Raw genomic sequence first — 20,764 nt, 5'->3', positions numbered from 1 at the left:
TTTCTCAGAGTTTGATTTGGAATATATTGTTAAATCATTGATATTTCATAATAATAACTGATACTTAAGTACATATTTTTTAGACCTGGGTACTTACATTATCTGCTGACAGATTTTTAAAAGTGCAGAAAAGTATGTAGAGTCTTAAAAATGAGTCAGCAAAAGCTGTTTTCATTTGTTGGGGAACAGACTTATGATGAAAATGACATTAATGCCTAAAAAAAGAGAAAAATGGTGGAAGGGAAGTCAGTGTGAAGGCCAAGAGAACCTGAACTCAAATGTGCATCTAATATTTTCCTAATAAGACAAAGCTTCCTTATGATGGTAATTTACATTAATACATATTGTACAGTATAATGACAGGTTTATTATGTAAGTTTCATTATTATAAATGGAAATGCATTTTAACAGCAGAGAACATGAAAAAGTGATGAAATCCTTTGATTAAACAAGATAATAAGGTGCATTATGTTAAAATATAGTTTGCACAATTGCTGACAAATAGCTTGTTTCCAGTATGATCTTATAAAAGTCTTAGGATTGAATCCAAAATCTATAACAAAATGATTATATACCTTTTTTATGCTCCTTTCTGTTCTTTGTAAAATTAAGTATGACATGTGAGTTTATGCCAGGGACTCTCAGAATGTGCATGTGTACTCCTGAGTTCCAGGAATTGGGAGTCCAGGATTCATCATTCTGAAGCTCTGTTGAGAGCCCTACATGAAATATCAGTTCAACCAAGACATTGCCGTTTTCTTCTAAAAAATCTACGTTACAATGCTTTGACTCATCCTCACAAATCAAACATTTTATTGGGGGTCCCAAGCGGCTGAGTGGTCTAAGTGCCCACTGTTATAAATCACCGTCACCTCACCTTTGTCTGCATGGGTTTGAGTCTTGGTCTCGGCCAGTGTGGGTATGTGAGAAAGCTTGCCAGTAGCCTCTCATGGGTTGGTGGTTCTTTCCAGGGTTTTCCCTGGTTCTTCCTCCACCATTTGTACTGGCTTCCACGTATAGCCTATCTTGTGCTGAAAAATGGCATTAAACCCAACAACAATTTTATTCACCTGACCACTTGTTTGTTTTTTTTGTTTTTTTTTACAGTGTGGGAAAAAGTGCTAGGGTGGTTGTCATTGAGAAACTGGGACGTTTGGCCAACCGAAAACACACATTTTTTCTTTGGCCTAAAAACTTTGTATGCAGTTGTCTACTTCGAGAATAAATACACCTCCTTGAGTAAAATGAACTTTGACCAGATATTAATATTGCAAGTACCATATATACTCACTTATAAGTAAGGTTCAACTGCAATGAATTTACAGTAAATAAATGTACCGTATATGCTGGCATTCAAGTCAGGCCCAACTGCACATGGCTTAGACCCAGATCTGCAGTTGCATAATATACCAGAAGATGTAGACTCTGGTCTGTCATTGCATTATGTGATCAGCAGATCAGGGTCTGTTTTAACAAATAATATATGATAGTTATAATGGTCTAAATATAAGGGCTGATCCATTCGAGTTTTATTTTTCACCAGGATCAGGAGCGCAATGGAGCAATTTTAGCGAGCCAGGAGTAGTGGACGACAACTTTACCCTACTGTTAGCCATTATCATGTTGCTTGTGGACACAGCAATCTACATGATTGTTGCAATGTATGTGGACAATGTCCACCCAGGGGAATTTGGTGTAGCGCAGCCTTTCTATTTTCCTTTCATGGTAAGACTTTCATGTGTTCAGTTGGTAACAAATGTCAAAATAAAAAATAAAAACTTCAACGTTAAATTATAGAACTTGCATGTTTCATAGATGCAAACAGTATTTTTACTTGTGCATTACATGCATCTTGGTTTAAGATAACTCTGACCCTGACCTGGTCTCACATATTGCACTTACTGTTGTTTTTTATGTGTTCTTGTGCTTAAAATCACAAGTCACAGTTTAATGTGCTCAGTATATCAACAAATTCTGTAGGTATAATGTTGCAGATTTTAGGTTATCTATGTATTTTCATTTAAGATAAATTGAGGGGAAATGTACCATTAGAAATCAATGACACACTGTATGGCATGTTTCAAAGTTGAATAATAAATGAACAAGAACTTTCTAAACTGTTAGAACAAAGATAAATTCTTATATAACTTAGGTTGATATCTGTCTAAACATCAAGCTGAAATGAATTATGTTTAACTTTGCATGAACGAAAAGTGTATTACTTTTTTTAGCCATCCTACTGGTGTGGTACAAAGATAGACAGGAGGGTTCACAATTACGGTGGCGCAGGCAGTGACCCTGAATATTTTGAGAGAGATCGAACAGATGTGAAGATTGGAATGTGCATCAAGAACCTTAGAAAGGTCAGTATCATGCAGGGTCTTTCATGAGTATTATTAAGTTCTATAACACTGAGGGTCTTTCATGAGTATTATTAAGTTCTATAACACTGAGGCTCTTTCATGAGTATTATTAAGTTCTATAACACCGAGGGTTTTTCATGAGTATTATTAAGTTCTATAACACTGAGGGTCTTTCATGAGTATTATTAAGTTCTATAACACTGAGGGTTTTTCATGAGTATTATTAAGTTCTATAACACTGAGGGTCTTTCATGAGTATTATTAAGTTCTATAACACTGAGGGTCTTTCATGAGTATTATTAAGTTCTATAACACTGAGGGTCTTTCATGAGTATTATTAAGTTCTATAACACTGAGGGTTTTTCATGAGTATTATTAAGTTCTATAACACTGAGGGTCTTTCATGAGTATTATTAAGTTCTATAACACTGAGGGTTTTTCATGAGTATTATTAAGTTCTATAACACTGAGGGTTTTTCATGAGTATTATTAAGTTCTATAACACTGAGGGTCTTTCATGAGTATTATTAAGTTCTATAACACTGAGGGTCTTTCATGAGTATTATTAAGTTCTATAACACTGAGGGTTTTTCATGAGTATTATTAAGTTCTATAACACTGAGGGTTTTTCATGAGTATTATTAAGTTCTATAACACTGAGGGTTTTTCATGAGTATTATTAAGTTCTATAACACTGAGGGTTTTTCATGAGTATTATTAAGTTCTATAACACTGAGGGTCTTTCATGAGTATTATTAAGTTCTATAACACTGAGGGTCTTTCATGAGTATTATTAAGTTCTATAACACTGAGGGTCTTTCATGAGTATTATTAAGTTCTATAACACTGAGGGTCTTTCATGAGTATTATTAAGTTCTATAACACTGAGGGTCTTTCATGAGTATTATTAAGTTCTATAACACTGAGGGTTTTTCATGAGTATTATTAAGTTCTATAACACTGAGGGTCTTTCATGAGTATTATTAAGTTCTATAACACTGAGGGTCTTTCATGAGTATTATTAAGTTCTATAACACTGAGGGTCTTTCATGAGTATTATTAAGTTCTATAACACTGAGGGTCTTTCATGAGTATTATTAAGTTCTATAACACTGAGGGTCTTTCATGAGTATTATTAAGTTCTATAACACTGAGGGTCTTTCATGAGTATTATTAAGTTCTATAACACTGAGGGTCTTTCATGAGTATTATTAAGTTCTATAACACTGAGGGTCTTTCATGAGTATTATTAAGTTCTATAACACTGAGGGTCTTTCATGAGTATTATTAAGTTCTATAACACTGAGGCTTTTTCATGAGTATTATTAAGTTCTATAACACTGAGGGTCTTTCATGAGTATTATTAAGTTCTATAACACTGAGGGTCTTTCATGAGTATTATTAAGTTCTATAACACTGAGGGTCTTTCATGAGTATTATTAAGTTCTATAACACTGAGGGTTTTTCATGAGTATTATTAAGTTCTATAACACTGAGGGTTTTTCATGAGTATTATTAAGTTCTATAACACTGAGGGTTTTTCATGAGTATTATTAAGTTCTATAACACTGAGGGTCTTTCATGAGTATTATTAAGTTCTATAACACTGAGGGTCTTTCATGAGTATTATTAAGTTCTATAACACTGAGGGTCTTTCATGAGTATTATTAAGTTCTATAACACTGAGGGTTTTTCATGAGTATTATTAAGTTCTATAACACTGAGGGTCTTTCATGAGTATTATTAAGTTCTATAACACTGAGGGTCTTTCATGAGTATTATTAAGTTCTATAACACTGAGGGTCTTTCATGAGTATTATTAAGTTCTATAACACTGAGGGTCTTTCATGAGTATTATTAAGTTCTATAACACTGAGGGTCTTTCATGAGTATTATTAAGTTCTATAACACTGAGGGTCTTTCATGAGTATTATTAAGTTCTATAACACTGAGGGTCTTTCATGAGTATTATTAAGTTCTATAACACTGAGGGTCTTTCATGAGTATTATTAAGTTCTATAACACTGAGGGTCTTTCATGAGTATTATTAAGTTCTATAACACTGAGGGTCTTTCATGAGTATTATTAAGTTCTATAACACTGAGGGTCTTTCATGAGTATTATTAAGTTCTATAACACTGAGGGTTTTTCATGAGTATTATTAAGTTCTATAACACTGAGGGTTTTTCATGAGTATTATTAAGTTCTATAACACTGAGGGTCTTTCATGAGTATTATTAAGTTCTATAACACTGAGGGTCTTTCATGAGTATTATTAAGTTCTATAACACTGAGGGTCTTTCATGAGTATTATTAAGTTCTATAACACTGAGGGTCTTTCATGCATATTATAAAGTTCAGTAACCCAGAATCTTTCATGAGTATTATAAAGTCAGTAATGCAGGGTCTTTCATGAATATTATAAAGTTCAATAGCACAGGATCTTTCATGAGTATTAGGAAAGTGCAGTAGCACAGGATCTTTCATGAGTAATTGGAAAATTCAATAGCACATGATCTTTCATGAGTATTTGGAAAATTCAATAGCACAGGATCTTTCTTGAGTATTAGGAAAGTTCAGTAGCACAGGGTCTTTCATGAGCATTATGATATGAAATTTATGAATCAAGTTGAATAACATTATAAGCCACAATCCACTTGCAGCAAGTGGCATTCTAAATGTATTACTCAACACATTTCTTAAATTTCACATAAATGTAAAAAAGTTTAAGATTCTTTTTATCACATAGTGGTACAGGTTTTGCATTACTGAATGACATTGCAGAGTGTTTCACAATGGTATGGCAGATGAAATACATAAAGATGTCATTGTGCACCAAGTGGTAGATAAAATATTGAAATATAAAAATGCACACTATTTCAGTATATTATTTACTACAGTATGTCATGAAGAGCAATGTGTTTCATTATATTTGGACTGAAATGAACTTTGTTATTTATAAATCCTCTGCTTCATTTTCATATCAGTGCAGTGTCAATTACTAATCAAGATAATGAACAACAGAAGTTAGTAATAGATTCCAGTCCACTGTTCTACAGTTCTTGTTTCTTGTTTTTTCAACCTAACTACATTTCCCTTCAGTATCTTCCACTATATTTATACATAAAATGTGCAATTCAAAAACTGCGATTTATTTTATAGTTTCTTTAGGTAGAACCTGATGTATGCTTACAATGCAAGGGAACTTGATCAGATAGAAGTCAATGATAGCTCCAGTATGCACATTCGGACTTGTATTAGTGCTGAACTTTGCACCATGCACTAATCGAAATAAGTCGCATGTTAATCAAATGTCTCTTCCTAGAAAGACTGACATTAAAGTTCTTGTCATAGGTTATTGAGTATTTTTTGGAGAGGTTGAACTGTAAACAAAGCAATGTGCCCAGCGTCAAAGGTATCACTTTTGGGGCAGCCTGGTGATGCATGGTGCATTGTAGCTAAAACACACACAGACAATCATGCCATTATTATCACATTCTAAAAAATAAACAATTTATTTGAAATTATTACCAAGGATGGCAAAATCTAAACCGAGAATCACAACCAAAAGAGAGAGGACAAAATAATGTACAATAGATGAAAAATCTTAGCAAAATGGCAGAGAAATGTTGCCTTATTCTTAGAAATCTAAGAGAAAACACTGTAAAACCATTTGATAATTTTTGTTAACTAAAGGTACCTTTCCAGATAAAATGGTTTTCTCCTAATATTTCATGAGTATGGTAAATAAAAACATTTTAATGAGCAGAAAATATTAGAAATTTCTCATGGAAATTGTACTCTCTTGCTTGTTCCTAATAGGGAAGACTGTTATACAAGATAGGACACATTTAGTCAATTATTAATTGTGATAATTCTCTATCACAAATAAACCACATATACTATGTGTCAGAAAGATGTTATTTTAATAGTATAATATACAGTATTTGTTACAGGAACACGTTTGTTTTATGAAATGGATTAAGAAAATGTTTATATGATTGTCATTGTCGCTTTTAGGAGTAGTTATAGTATTAATTAATTGTTAGTTAATTGAATGTGTATAGCCACGGTTGTTTGGAAAATGTATATATATATATATATATATATACACACACACACACACACAAGGCACAAAAGCTTGAAGTTAGATAGTTTATGTGATGTTATATTTTTTTTTCTAGACCACATATCCTCTGTACCAGACAAATTACTGAGGATATTGTCAAGTGAAAATAGACACTGTATAACATCAAGCTCCTTTGGAAGCTGCATGTGTTGTGGTAGATGTATCCATTCAGAAGAAAGTGGTGACGTGTAACTATACTTATATGACTGGAAAATTATCCATAAAAGAAAATGGTTAACAGATTCTGCTAATTTTTTGCCAACAAATTATGCCAGATTTATTTATTTTGGCCAAATTATTGTTTTATTTTTTGGGTAACTTACAAATTGGCAACCAACACCAGAAACACTCTACCTGTTTTGAAAGTGGTCTAACAACTTGGAATAAACAACTAACTGAGAAAAAAGTATATTTTGTAAGTGAGAATCATCTTTTTTACGGGTTAAGAATGTGCACATGCAATATTGTGACAAATCTCCATTACCTCATTTGATGTAAACTTATATTTGACATCACAATAAATCATTACGCAATGCTTGTGATCTCATTTAACCTGACCGCTCTATCATCTATATGGACTGTCTTATTTGCCAGTTGAATAACTTTTCACATTTTGAAAAAGCCTCTTTCTGGTATTACACACAAAATTCAGTTTTAGTTTACCAAACCTTCATATAACTGAGATTTCACAATGCCAGGGGAGAGGTCTGAATTGAATGAGACTACTTTGTTTGCTACCTAGGATATGCCCTTTTCATAATAATTTAGTCTTCTAATTAATTATCATCATTAATTTATGAAAAGGAGCCATTATGCAAAAACATTTTATGGAATATGTTTTGCAGGAATATGGATCAAGAAAAAAGAAAGACAGGACTGTGGCTGTTAATGATTTGTCCTTGAACATGTATGAAGGTCAAATAACATCACTTTTGGGTCATAATGGAGCAGGAAAAACCACCACTATGAGCATGTTAACAGGTCAGTGTGTTAAATTTTGCTTTGGATAATTGTAAGATTTATATTTTATTTATTTTATGTTGATTGTACAACTAATTCTAAAAAAACAATTACTCTTGTCAGGTTGGGTGCCAACTGCCACTTATTTCAGGAACTGGGTCTTGAACCTCTCAGCAGTTTACAAGTGGACATTTCAGTGTTGCTAGTGGTGATAAATGTAGATAAGGAAGAGTTCATTAGCCCTTGGTATCCAATGATGATGAAATCTTTTTTTAAAGACATCTTTTTTATAAAGGATACTTTCAATCTGAAAAGAATATCATCAGAAATCCTCTGGAAAAAAACATCATACACTTGTGAATTGAGAATAACTTTGAGTAGAGATGCAAGATTATGATGTTGATTCTTACTGCATCTAGGATGAATGCATTAATGAATTAGAATTCGCTCTTTGTGGGTAACAGAATCAAAGATGTATACCAGAAGTACTCCGCAAACATAGGTCAAGTTTTGATTTGTTTTGGGTCTTTCATGGTCGGCCAGAATAGCATTCCAGCAGTAGCTGGATTGGGGGTAAAATATATAGATGTAAGGTGCAGTAGGAAATAAATGAAAATAATTCAAAAACTATTATACTTGTTGTCATTATTTCAAAGAAGAATGTTTAAGCATCATTTGCATCCATTAGAAAATTGAGAGACTTAATTGGTTTTGATAAAATAAGCAAATGCGTCCCTGTCCAATGTTATATCTATGGTATTATGTATTCTGTCATCCATTGCAGGTAATAATCTAGGTGAATAGTTGTATGATCATATTATGAGTGCATTAAAAGCCAACAGTTAGCGATGAGAATATACACCTGTGCTGCTTGTCAGTATGATTAATGATAAACCTCTCCTTCGATCACTCACGCACAGTCGGGTCCCAAAACAGACCATACTATAAATGAGGGCACAAGTTACTGAGAGACCGCCGAAAAATTGCTAATCCATTCCCGCCATACATCTACCAAAGCACATTTGATGGGTGGGTAGGTAAATGTACTCTTTAATGGCTGGTAACTCATTTTATAATTACATCAAGATAACTTGTCACTAAAGTGCTTTTTCTAATGAAGTTGTTTGTTATTCTGTTTAAATTATATTTATTTTCAAGATGTCCAACATCTGAAAGATCATTAACATTATTCCAACCGGTTTGAAACAGCATTCACATGTATGGGAGAATATTTGTGTATTATGTCATTGGTTTTTGTTTTTATTGATAGTCTGGTTTTCTGCTTCATAAATGGCTATGATGTTCAAAGCAGGGAATTTCCAAACTAGAGACCTAACTGTTGATGCCCCATGAAACAAGATTCCTTTTTCCCCCTAAAGACCAACATTTATTTCGTGAAACAATTGTCTATGTTGAAACATAATTTTTGTATTGCTCAATTAGTGAAATAATGATGCAGTGATTTCACTGCAAATATTAGTGATACTTCTCATCATCCTTGATTATATCTCAAAGTGCCAATTCAGGAATTCTCTGAAATTCGCTTCTTCACAATGATCAGTCTGAAGCAAAGCTCTTCATTTGACAAAATATTCATTTCGCTTGGTGGCCTTGCTATATTTGATCACATTTATGAATGAATAGGTTAATTTAAGGTAGTTTAAATATATTACATACACATTAATATTTATAACTGTGTTCGATTGATCAGCTGGAATGAGTTCAACCGATTTACGACTGGGGATCGCTAGATCTTCTGCATGCAGGATTTTCATGCCTTTTAAATTTTCTTTTATTCAACCTCCTTTATTTGATACAAAAGATGCAATTGATGTGATAATACAACAGAGGCCAGCTTTTAATTCAGTGCAGCCATACAACAAATACTTCTGTAAGTCAGATATCAAAACACGGTTGTCACTTATTCTCAGTGAGATGCATTTTATGTTGGAATACAAGAGGGCACAATGCATTTATGATGATTATGCTTAAACTAAACTAAAATATAGAACTAAAACACAAATTTCATTGAGAAATGTTTTTTAGTTCATCTTTTTTTATTAAAGTAATGCCTTCAGCAGGCGTAAGTGACATTTTCATTGATCAAAATTTTATTTAATATCGTTATTTATGGTGTAATAAGAAGGTCGTTTGAAAAGAACTTGTAATAAAATATATGACTTCTCATTAAAAGTTGATAATTTCATAATGTTGATTAAAATTTACAGGTCCAGTCTACCATATTTGATGATGAAACAGGCGATACATAATTGTTTCATTTACCAATTTCGATTGCGATTTTCTTCAAGTTCAACATATAGGGCTACTATTCTTTGTAGTTTAAATAATGGGGTCCATGCCTGACCTCAAGTTATAAGCAGGTTCACAAGTTATTGGGGGGTGAGTTATTGAGGGAGTGCTGAACAGTGCCTACAACATGATACAGTATCGATACACATATCAACTTGATGGTATTTTCATCTTTAGAATGTCTTTGAGTGGAATGTGGTGCCCTTTTATGTGTGTTAACATTGGTTGTATTTCCAGTATATGCAGGCTACAGACAGTCATGGACTTATCATCTGTTGATTTGTCATTCTCATTCTTAATAAGATAAACAAAGTGCTTCTGAACAGAATACCTGTTAGTTTAGTTGTTAGTGGTTTTAATTCAACCTTTTAGGCCACATCAGGCTATTGCATTGGATCATATGCAGGGCTTATCTTGGCCAATACACCCTTTGCCTTAAAAACATCTCATTTTATGTCCTCACTTAAGTTTGGAAGGCATTACGATCATATATTCAGAACAGAAGAAATTGTGCCATTAACTTGTTCAAGGAAAATCTTACTTAGAATAAGTCTCAATGTGGGAGCAGAGATGACTCTGACCTGCCTACTCTTAAAATATTGCCATAAATATTACAAAAATGACCCTTAAAATACAGAATAAAAGGAAAAACTACGTAAATATGATTGTTGCAGTAAAATCTGGATAATCAGTTTGTCCGTGTTTGATTAGGATCCAGGTTTTACATTAGCTTTAGTGGAATTAGGCAGAGAACCAGACTGACTTTATCGTAGTACCTCAGACACTTTAAACTGCACGTAATTTTCCATGAGAAGCGCCTGCATGATCTAATTGTTGATTACAGAAGTTTTTAGAAATGTCATCCAGCTACCAATACATGTTAAAAACGAAATTAAAAAATAATTCTCAAAAAAAAAGTTTTAATAATTGGTACAGAAGAATGAAAAGGAATATTCTGATTGTTCTGAATAAAAGCAGGAAGGGACACAATTATGTTTATTGGACATGACATGTTGATTTGAGTATGTCATGTGGCGGGAGATACGATTATCGTAAAGTGAAATGACGAAAAAAATCCAAGAATTACGTCAGGTTGGGAAGTTTGTGCAAGTTTGCTAGAAGTCAATAAGGTGTATGTGTACTTTACAAGCTTTTCAGATGAACATATTGTTTACCGTTGATGCATCAGTTTGGATTTAACTTTTTAAATACACGTTTTCCAACTTGTCAGTAGCAGTACATATTTTGTTGCACCTTACTGAAAAGTGGTCAATCTTAGGGAAAAAAATCAGCTGACTTACTGAGACGATCTTGTTAGGGTTGGCAGGTCTGGTAGTCCTACAAAGTAAGACATTACCCAATATTTTTGTTTTGGAGGGTGATGGGTGTTACGGCCTAAACAACTGGACTGCGTATCTTGTTTTGATGTCGACTAACAGTGTAACGAAAGTAAAATTTTCAGGAATATCAGAATGTTACTCCATTAATGTTGAAACCATCTGCAGAAGTGCACTTTATGAGGCACAGGTTTGACTGAAGAAAATGTATCATTCAGATTTAAGAATTTTTCTTTGCAACTCACATGCAGGTTTCATCCCCCCAACAAGCGGCACAGCTATAGTCAACGGTCATGACATAAGAACTGACATTTCCAAGGTTCGTGAAAATCTGGGTCTGTGTCCACAGCATAACATCCTATTTGACTCCATGACAGTGGAGGAACATCTCAAATTCTTTGCTCTGGTAAGATTATTATCATCTCCATCATTGTTGATACCACTGTGATTTGTTTTTATTGTGTGTCTTTGCCTCTTGTCAGTTTTCCTAAACTACATAGTTACACAGTTACATTTCTTTACACAGTTACATTTCTTGTCAGTTTTCCTAAACTACATAGTTACACACTTACATTTCGTGTCAGCTTTCCTAAACTTCAAAGTTACACAGTTACATTTCTTGTCAGTTTTCCTAAACTACATAGTTACACACTTACATATCTTGTCATTTTTTCTAAACTACAAAGTTACAGTTACATTAATCATCAGTTTTCCTAAACTATCTAGTTACACAGTTATATTTCTTGTCAGTTTTTTCCTAAACTACAAAGTTACCAAGTTACATTTCTTGTCAGTTTTCCTAAACTACAAAGTTATACTTACATTTCTTGTCAGTTTTCCTAAACTTCATAGTTACAGTTAAATTAATCGTCAGCTTTTTCCTAAACTACCAAGTTAGTTACATTTCTTGTCAGTATTTTCCTAAGCTACAAAGTTACAGTTACATTTCTTGTCAGTTTTTTCCTAAACTACAAAGTTAGTTACTTTTCTTGTCAGTGTTTTCCTAAACTACATAGACAGTTAAATTTCTTGTCAGTTTTCCTATACTACAAAGTTACAGTTACATTAATTGTCAGTTTTTGTAAACTGTTTGGTTACACACTTACATTTCTTGTCAGTTTCCTAAACTACAAAGTTACAGAGTTACATTTCTTGTCAGTTTTTTCCTAAACTACATAGTTACACAGATACATTTCTTGTCAGTTTTCCTAAACTACATAGTTACACAGATACATTTCTAGTCTGTTTTCCTAAACTACATAGTTACAAAGTTACATTTCTTGTCAGTTTTCCTAAACTACAAAGTTACATTAATCATCAGTTTTCCTAAACTAAAAAGTTAGTTACATTCCTTGTCAGTTTTGTCCTTAACTACATAGTTACAATTACATTTCTTGTCAGTTTCCTAAACTACATAGTTACAATTACATTTCTTGTCAGTTTCCTAAACTACAAAGTTACAGTTACATTAGTCATTAGTTTTCCTAAACTATAAAGTTACACAGTTACATTTCTTGTCAGTTTTCCTAAACTACAAAGCTACAGTTACATTTCTTGTCAGTTTTGTCCTAAACTACAAAGTTACAGTTTCCTTTCTCTAGTCAGTTTTCCTAAACTACAAAGTTACAGTTACATTTCTTGTCAGTTTTTCTAAACTACAAAGCTACACAGTTACATTTCTTGTCAATTTTGTCCTTAACTACACAGTTACATTTCTTGTCAGTTTTTTCCTAAACTACAAAGTTACACAGTTATATTTCTTGTCAGTTTTTGTAAACTACATATTTACACAGTTACATTTCTTATCAGTTTTCCTAAACTACAAAGTTACAGTTACATTATTCGTCAGTTTTCCTAAACTACAAAGTTACAGTTACATTTCTTGTCAGTTTTTTCCTAAACTATAAAGCTACACACTTACATTAATCAACAGCTTTCCTAAACTACAAAGTTACACAGTTACATTTCTTGTCAGTTTTTCTAAACTACAAAGCTACACAGTTACATTTCTTGTCAATTTTGTCCTTAACTACACAGTTACATTTCTTGTCAGTTTTTTCCTAAACTACAAAGTTACACAGTTATATTTCTTGTCAGTTTTCCTAAACTACAAAGTTACACAGTTACATTTCTTGTCAGTATTTTCCTAAACTACAAAGTTACAAAGTTACATTTCTTGTCAGTATTTTCCTAAACTACAAAGTTACACAGTTACATTTCTTGTCAGTTTTCCTAAACTACAAAGTTACACAGTTACATTAATCATCAGTTTTCCTAAACTACAAAGTTACACAGTTACATTTCTTGTCAATTTACCTACACTACAAAGTTACACAGTTACATTTCTTGTCAGTATTTTCCTAAACTACAAAGCTACACAGTTACATTTCTTGTCAGTTTTGTCCTTAACTACACAGTTACATTTCTTGTCAGTTTTCCTAAACTACCTAGTTACATAGTTACATTTCTTGTCAGTTTTTTCCTAAACTACAAAGTTACACAGTAATATTTCTTGTCAGTTTTTGTAAACTACATATTTACAGTTACATTTCTTATCAGTTTTCCTAAACTACAAAGTTACAGTTACATTTCTTGTCAGTTTTTTCCTAAACTACAAAGCTACACAGTTACATTAATCATCAGTTTTCCTAAACTACAAAGTTACAGTTACATTTCTTGTCAGTATTTTCCTAAACTACAAAGTTACATTTCTTGTCAGTTTTTTTCCTAAACTACAAAGTTACACAGTTACATTTCTTGTCAGTTTTCCTAAACTACAAAGTTACACAGTTACATTAATCATCAGTTTTCCTAAACTACAAAGTTACACAGTTACATTTCTTGTCAGTATTTTCCTAAACTACAAAGTTACATTTCTTGTCAGTTTTTTTCCTAAACTACAAAGTTACACAGTTACATTTCTTGTCAGTTTTCCTAAACTACAAAGTTACACAGTTACATTAATCATCAGTTTTCCTAAACTACAAAGTTACACAGTTACATTTCTTGTCAGTTTTCCTACACTACAAAGTTACACAGTTACATTTCTTGTCAGTATTTTCCTAAACTACAAAGTTACATTTCTTGACAGTTTTTTTCCTAAACTACAAAGTTACACAGTTACATTTCTTGTCAGTTTTCCTTAACAAAAAAGTTACATAGTTACATTAATTGTCAGTTTTCCTAAACTTCAAAGCTACACAGTTACATTGTTGTCAGTTTTTTCCTAAACTTCAAAGTTACACATTACATTTCGTGTTTATCCTAAACTGCAAAGTTACACAGTTACATTTCTCGTCAGTTTTTCCCAAACTGCTGTAGCTTACGTCGTTTTATTATGGTCCTTTTTTTTTAACCATCCTAATTGCATCACGCTATGATTCATGTTTAATGTATTTTTCAAATTTGTGTAAGGTTTACATGTATAATAAACTTCAGTGCAGTATTTCCAACAGAACATGTAACCATATTATACATTTCATTTGCATCTTTATTGGCTTCATCAAGGAGCCTTTTTTGCTCTGTATACAATCAGCTCTGGTTTATCCAAATATTGTACATAATGGGTACTGTGCCATTGTGTTAGGTCATTGAAATAGTGTATTGGTCAGGTTTAGTTAATATTTATTTTAAGAAAGCTTAGTATTGGAATAACAAGACTAAACTGTATTAATGTACATGCTTGAAGTAAAAAAGATTCTTCTGTTGCCATTTGGAGACATGGACATTCATTCACTTTTTAAACAATCAAATAAAGTTTATATTATAGTATGACCTAACATGAATGTGGAAGGGCATGTTAGTATTGTGTTTGCCTTGTATGTCTGATTATTTTTTGGCATTTAGAGGTCACTGTAGTTGGTCATTCATGTTCCTTGAACACATATTTAGTTGAAGCATTTTTATTAGGTATCTATTCAATCAATATCAACAGAAATTGAATAATAACTGTATACTTCCTCTTATACAGTGGCCTGGCTAACTAGGATTGGTTATATTGAATGTCAGTTCTCTTATACAGCAATCTGGCTAACTAGGATTGGTTATTATGTATGTCAGTTCTTTTATACAGCAGCCTGGCTAACTAGGATTGGTTATATTGAATGTCAGTTCTCTTAGGAGCCTGGCTAACTAGGATTGGTTGTACTGAATGTCAGTTCTCTTATACAGCAGCCTGGCTAACTAGGATTGGTTATACTGAATGTCAGTTCTCTTATACAGAAACCTGCCTAACTAGTATTGGTTGTACTGAATATAAGTTACAGGATTTGAGCATCCTGGCTGACTAGGATTGATTATACTGAATGTCAGGTATAGGATTTGAGCATCTTGGCTAACTAGGATTGGTTATACTGAATGTCTTTTATAGGATTTTTCTGTGTTGCTTGCAGAGACATAAGGGGGTCACTTACTTGATTTCTCTTGAATTTCATTTGAAAGGCTGCTCATTTGTTGATATTAGTAAAGAGATAAAGTAATGTAAAATAAGGTGTTTTCTCTCAAGCTTTAGTTCAAAGAGATATGTAGACCAAGAGATAAAAAGAAATTATTTTCTTTTTGAAGTGATTAGTTCAGTGGTAGCCTATGGGGTGATCATTGGTGAAGGACATTAAACAGAAAACATATTTTACTCTTCAGAGCTCAAGTTGAAACAATGCTTATGGGTGATGTAGGTCAATTATTTTATGGATTATATAGTTATAACAGACCATGTGTTGAAAGATCTAATGATCATTGATTCTTCTGTGGTAACAGTAGGACCCAATCCACAAATTTAAGTGCCTGTGAAAATGTAATTTTTAATGCAATTACAGAAATTTATTCCAACAGAAACAAATGTATTCACAGTATATTTATTTTCTTGAACTTCAGTTGAAGGGCTGTTCATGGGGCGATGTAAACAAAGAGATAAAACACATGGTAAAGGTTCTCGGACTTGAGGAAAAGCAAGGTGCACAGTCACATACACTTTCCGGGGGTCAAAAGCGAAAACTATCTGTGGGGATAGCTCTTACTGCTGGTTCAAAAGTAAGATTTTGTTCATAGAGTAGATTGAGAATCATTTAAGTTTTGAATTTATAGTCACAAAGCATACGATTCAATCAGCCTATTGCCACAGTACAGATAATCACACCTGCTAATTTTACATGAAACCAAAGATTAATATTTGGAAAATATTATGGATAGAAATTTTGGAATTACTATGATTATTTGTGATAATTTCAGATAAAAATTCTAGAAACCTGTTGAATAAAACAAAAAGGGTTAAACACCAAATTACACCCAAGTGGATTACCCCTGAGATCAATGAGGCTAGGCACCTGAGAGATAATTTCCACAAGAAAAAAGACATGAAAAGCTATAGAAAGTGGAGAAATAAAACTAAGCACCTGATAGATAAGGCAAAAGAGAACTACTATAAACAGGCTATTAATGAAAGTAAGAGTACCAAAACATTGTGGAAGCATCTAAAAGAGCTGAACCCACGCAAGAACAGTTGTCTTCCCCCTAGACTTAAGCAAAATGATGATATAGCAACTTCTGTACAAGACATTGTGGAAATGTTCAACAATTTCTTCTTAAGCATCTCCAGTAAGAGTATTCAGAACCAGACTAACATCCTAATTGAACTTGATGCTCTTCTATTATTTATAAGAGCTAAAATTCCTGATGATAATTATTTTTCAATAGCTAATGTTAGTGAAGCTGATGTTTTTGATATGCTAATTAAGGTTAATATTAATAAATCCTCTGGATTGGATGGTATTGGTCCACGAATTCTTAAAATTGCTGCACCAGTAATAACAAAGTCACTAACGCATATCATAAATTTAAGTATAATGAGTGGTAATTTTCCAGAAACATTGAAATGTGCAAAGGTTACACCTATCTTTAAGAAAGGAGAAAAGGAAGATCCAGGAAATTACAGACCAATATCAATTCTACCTGTATTGTCAAAACTATTTGAAAAGCATGTAGCCATTCAGGTCTATAAATTTTTCGAAACATACTTTCTATTTCATAAAGCTCAATCAGGATTTAGAAAGTACCGCTCGTGCCAAACAGAACTTACCAGATTAATTGATCTTTGGCTGAAGGAAATGGATAATGGACATATGACTGGGATTGTTTTCCTTGACTTCAAGAAAGCCTTTGATCTTGTTGATCATGAAATTCTGCTGCAAAAGTTGAACTGTTACAGGTTTGACAATCCTTCTTTAAACTGGTTTAGATCATACCTAAACCAAAGGTCTCAACAAGTAAGCATTGGCAATATTAGCTCTCAAACTCGCACTATTCATTCAGGAGTCCCTCAAGGCTCAGTTTTGGGCCCTCTCCTCTTCCTTATCTATATCAATGATCTACCATTAAATAATGAATCCACAGACACAGATTTTTATGTAGATGATGCAACCTTGCATACATCTAGTTCTGATACTGAAGTTATCCAAATGAGATTAAACTCAGACCTTATCAGAGTCCAAAACTGGGCACAACAAAATAGGATGATAATTAATGAAGGTAAAACAAAATGTATGATTTTGGGGACATCACAAAAGCTACACAAGTCAGGGAACCCAAAACTGTCTCGTACAATAAATAATCATCCATTAGAAAATGTCAAACATGAAAGGCTTGTAGGTTTGTCTGTAGATAATAATTTATTATGGAATGACCATATTGTTAAGCTTTGTAAAACACTGTCATCCAAAATTGCCCTTCTCACCAGAATCAAGAAATATTTACCTATGGAAACTCGCAATCTATACTACAAGTCATATATTCTTCCAACAATGGATTATTGTTCTAATGTATGGGGAAACTGTGCTAAATCTGAGCTTGACAGGATTTATAAACTTCAGAAACGAGCAGCACATGTAATTATAGATGCATCTGTTGATCATTCCTCAAAAGCATTATTTACAGAACTCAAATGGTTCACAATATATGACATGATAGATTTTCACAAAGCAGTTCTTTTATATAAATGTCTACATGGAACGGCACCAGAGTATCTTCAAGACTTATTCAGGCCTTTTTCAACACAATACCAGTTGAGATCAATATCACATGGAAACCTTCTAATACCAAAACCAAGAACAGAGCAATTTAAAAAGAGTTTTCAATACTCTGGCACAGTTCTGTGGAATAAGCTTCCACTACATGTAAAATCTGCTGAAAATATTAGAGTATTTAAGAAAAGATATCATGAGCATGTATGTGTTTCTAACAGATAATGGAATTTAGTATTTTAATACTAAACATGTTAAAATAAACAGTAATTATTGCCATCTTCATATAATGTGCATTGTTATACTCTCCTTAAGAGGGCCTCAAGGGAGAATAGTCCTTGACTAATGAGTCACCCTCTATAAATAAAGCATTATTATTATTATTATTACTAATAATTGCAGGCTTTTGCTCATCCATCAAGGCTCACATTCTTTCAACAGATTTCATAAATTTCATCTGAAATGAGAACTCCAATAAGATTTTATTTACCTCACCTATTGACATCAAATTTGCATTGTGCATGAATTTTGAGATGTGCATGTTTCCTGTACCCATATTTGGTTGCTGTGACCTACTTTCTAGTTTCTTGATAGCTTTATAATGATCTGCCCAGGTTCTAATGCTGAAGCATTTACACCAGTTGACATCAAATGTACATGGAGAGTACATTCATGTGATTAACATGTGTAAAACCAAAACGGACTACTGTGACTTACTTTCCAGGATTTATTGAAAATTGTTTGGAAAAAGTTATGTTTGATCTCAGATTTTGATACACTTTGCACCAGACCTTCACTGTTTATTGCATTTGGCGATAAAAATGCTGCACGTTGAAGCTAGGTGTCTGTGACCTATGTTCCAGGTTTTATTCAGTACTACCAAAACTTTGTCAGTTCACTTCATCAATTGCCACTAAAGCTGCATTGGGTCCATCTTGGAACGAATTTATGTTGCAGAAAAAAGTTACTGTAATCTACATTTTAGGGTTAATTTGACATTGGTTTAAATTTAAGTTACTGTTTTATGCCAGGGTAGATATTGTGTGAGCTTCAACGTAATAAGTTGTCAGATAATTTTATGCCCTTGCTGGAATAATGAGTTTTGGCAAATACTTCTGATACTTTATGCAGCTTTGTTTTTCCATCTTAGGCTAAAAAACATAGTGTTTTTCCAGTAGGCCGACCATTTTCCTTGCCAACTTTAGCACTCCACCCCCCAAGTAAAAAAGAGAAATTTCCCAAAAATTCCAAAGAAAAATTCAAAAACAAATTTCCTGCAAATATTTTCTAAAATTGATTTGTGTATCTAATTTAGCCCAGTAGATGAAGTGCTTAGTACATTATATATACTGATCATTAGAATGAATATATATATATATATATATATATATATGTTCAAAGCACTAAACTGTTCATTTATGTGGCTATTTTGTGATATATTATTTCAGGTGATAATTCTAGATGAACCTACTTCAGGAATGGATCCCTCTGCCAGACGACAGACCTGGGACATATTGCAGCGGTTCCGCCAGGGCAGAACTATTATTTTTACCACACATTTCATGGATGAAGCAGATATCCTGAGTGACAGGATTGCAATTATGGCTGAAGGAGTTGTCAGATGTTGTGGGACATCCATGTTCCTCAAAAAACTATATGGTTAGTAACTGAAAGTGTGTTATATTGCCTTTACAGTCTAATGTTTTTCCATGCTAAATACAGAATGTTTCCATGAAAAATCTCAGATTAACAAAACAGTTGTACAAATTGATTTGCATTGGACTATTATCATACTTAGATGACAAAATTTTAATAATGTGTAAACCTTTATAATGTGTAAGCCTTTATGATAATTTAGCAAGGAAACTATATGAAAAACTTTACTTACTATTATCCACTTGACAAATTTGTAGTAAAGAAAAGAAATGAGTTTCATAATTGCATCTGTTTGTCCATCACAGTTTTATTTATGAAGTAGAACTCCAGAATCATTGAAAATATCTCTATGAAACTTCTTTCACATTTATTAGACCCATGGTCCATCGGTTAATATTCTCATTTTATCAGATGCATATAATGTAATGCTTTTGGCCATTTATTGGTACATCCATCCATCATTCACGCTTTAGTCTCCAGGGCAGAACTATCGATGATAACTCGATGAAATTTGGTGCACACATTAGACTAGTTGTGTAGATGTTGGGGCTGTCAACAGAATTTCAGGATGAGGAGTCCTGGACTCTTGACTCATGGAACTCGCGAGTCCCCAGCCTATTTCTTAGAGTCCCTGGCATACACTTAGGAATCTCTCACTTTTGAAAGGATAGGAAGGAAAATGAAAAGAACATGCTCATTAGTTTAGTAATGTCAGGATTGCTTTCTTAGCCGTTTAAATTACACCCTACAAAGAAAATATTTTTTTCAGCAAATAGAATGTTAAGTTTAAACGTTATCCACATAAACTGATATTTTATTCTACCCTAACAATAATAAAAACAAAAAATAACCCACAACAAAAAAATTGTCAACAGTTAGTTTCAATCCCAAGAAGGATCACATGAAATGCTGTATAGCTTTCATACAAGTAAAATAATCTCTCCATTTCCAACAAAGAAACTGGCATTACACTGTACCATGTATGCAAACATGAAT

At 32.9% G+C, this 20,764-nt stretch overlaps 1 protein-coding gene across 1 annotated transcript in view; it reads left to right on the top strand.

Moving 5' to 3' along the window:
• LOC149804106 (phospholipid-transporting ATPase ABCA3-like) overlaps nt 1-20,764 on the top strand; it is a 79,289-nt gene that overhangs the window by 14,579 nt on the left and 43,946 nt on the right. The window contains exons 5-10 of the mRNA XM_089954039.1: nt 1,544-1,725; nt 2,232-2,363; nt 7,338-7,473; nt 11,351-11,505; nt 15,972-16,127; nt 19,561-19,771. Coding sequence (XP_089810165.1) covers nt 1,544-1,725; nt 2,232-2,363; nt 7,338-7,473; nt 11,351-11,505; nt 15,972-16,127; nt 19,561-19,771 — 972 coding nt within the window. The remainder of the gene's footprint in view (nt 1-1,543; nt 1,726-2,231; nt 2,364-7,337; nt 7,474-11,350; nt 11,506-15,971; nt 16,128-19,560; nt 19,772-20,764) is intronic.

This window comes from Sinohyriopsis cumingii, chromosome 3 (genome assembly GCF_028554795.1).
Source record: "Sinohyriopsis cumingii isolate HCF-2022 chromosome 3, ASM2855479v2, whole genome shotgun sequence".
Taxonomy (NCBI): domain Eukaryota; kingdom Metazoa; phylum Mollusca; class Bivalvia; order Unionida; family Unionidae; genus Sinohyriopsis; species Sinohyriopsis cumingii.
Note: the sequence above shows the minus strand (reverse complement) of the source record. Positions and strands in the feature narration are given on the sequence as shown.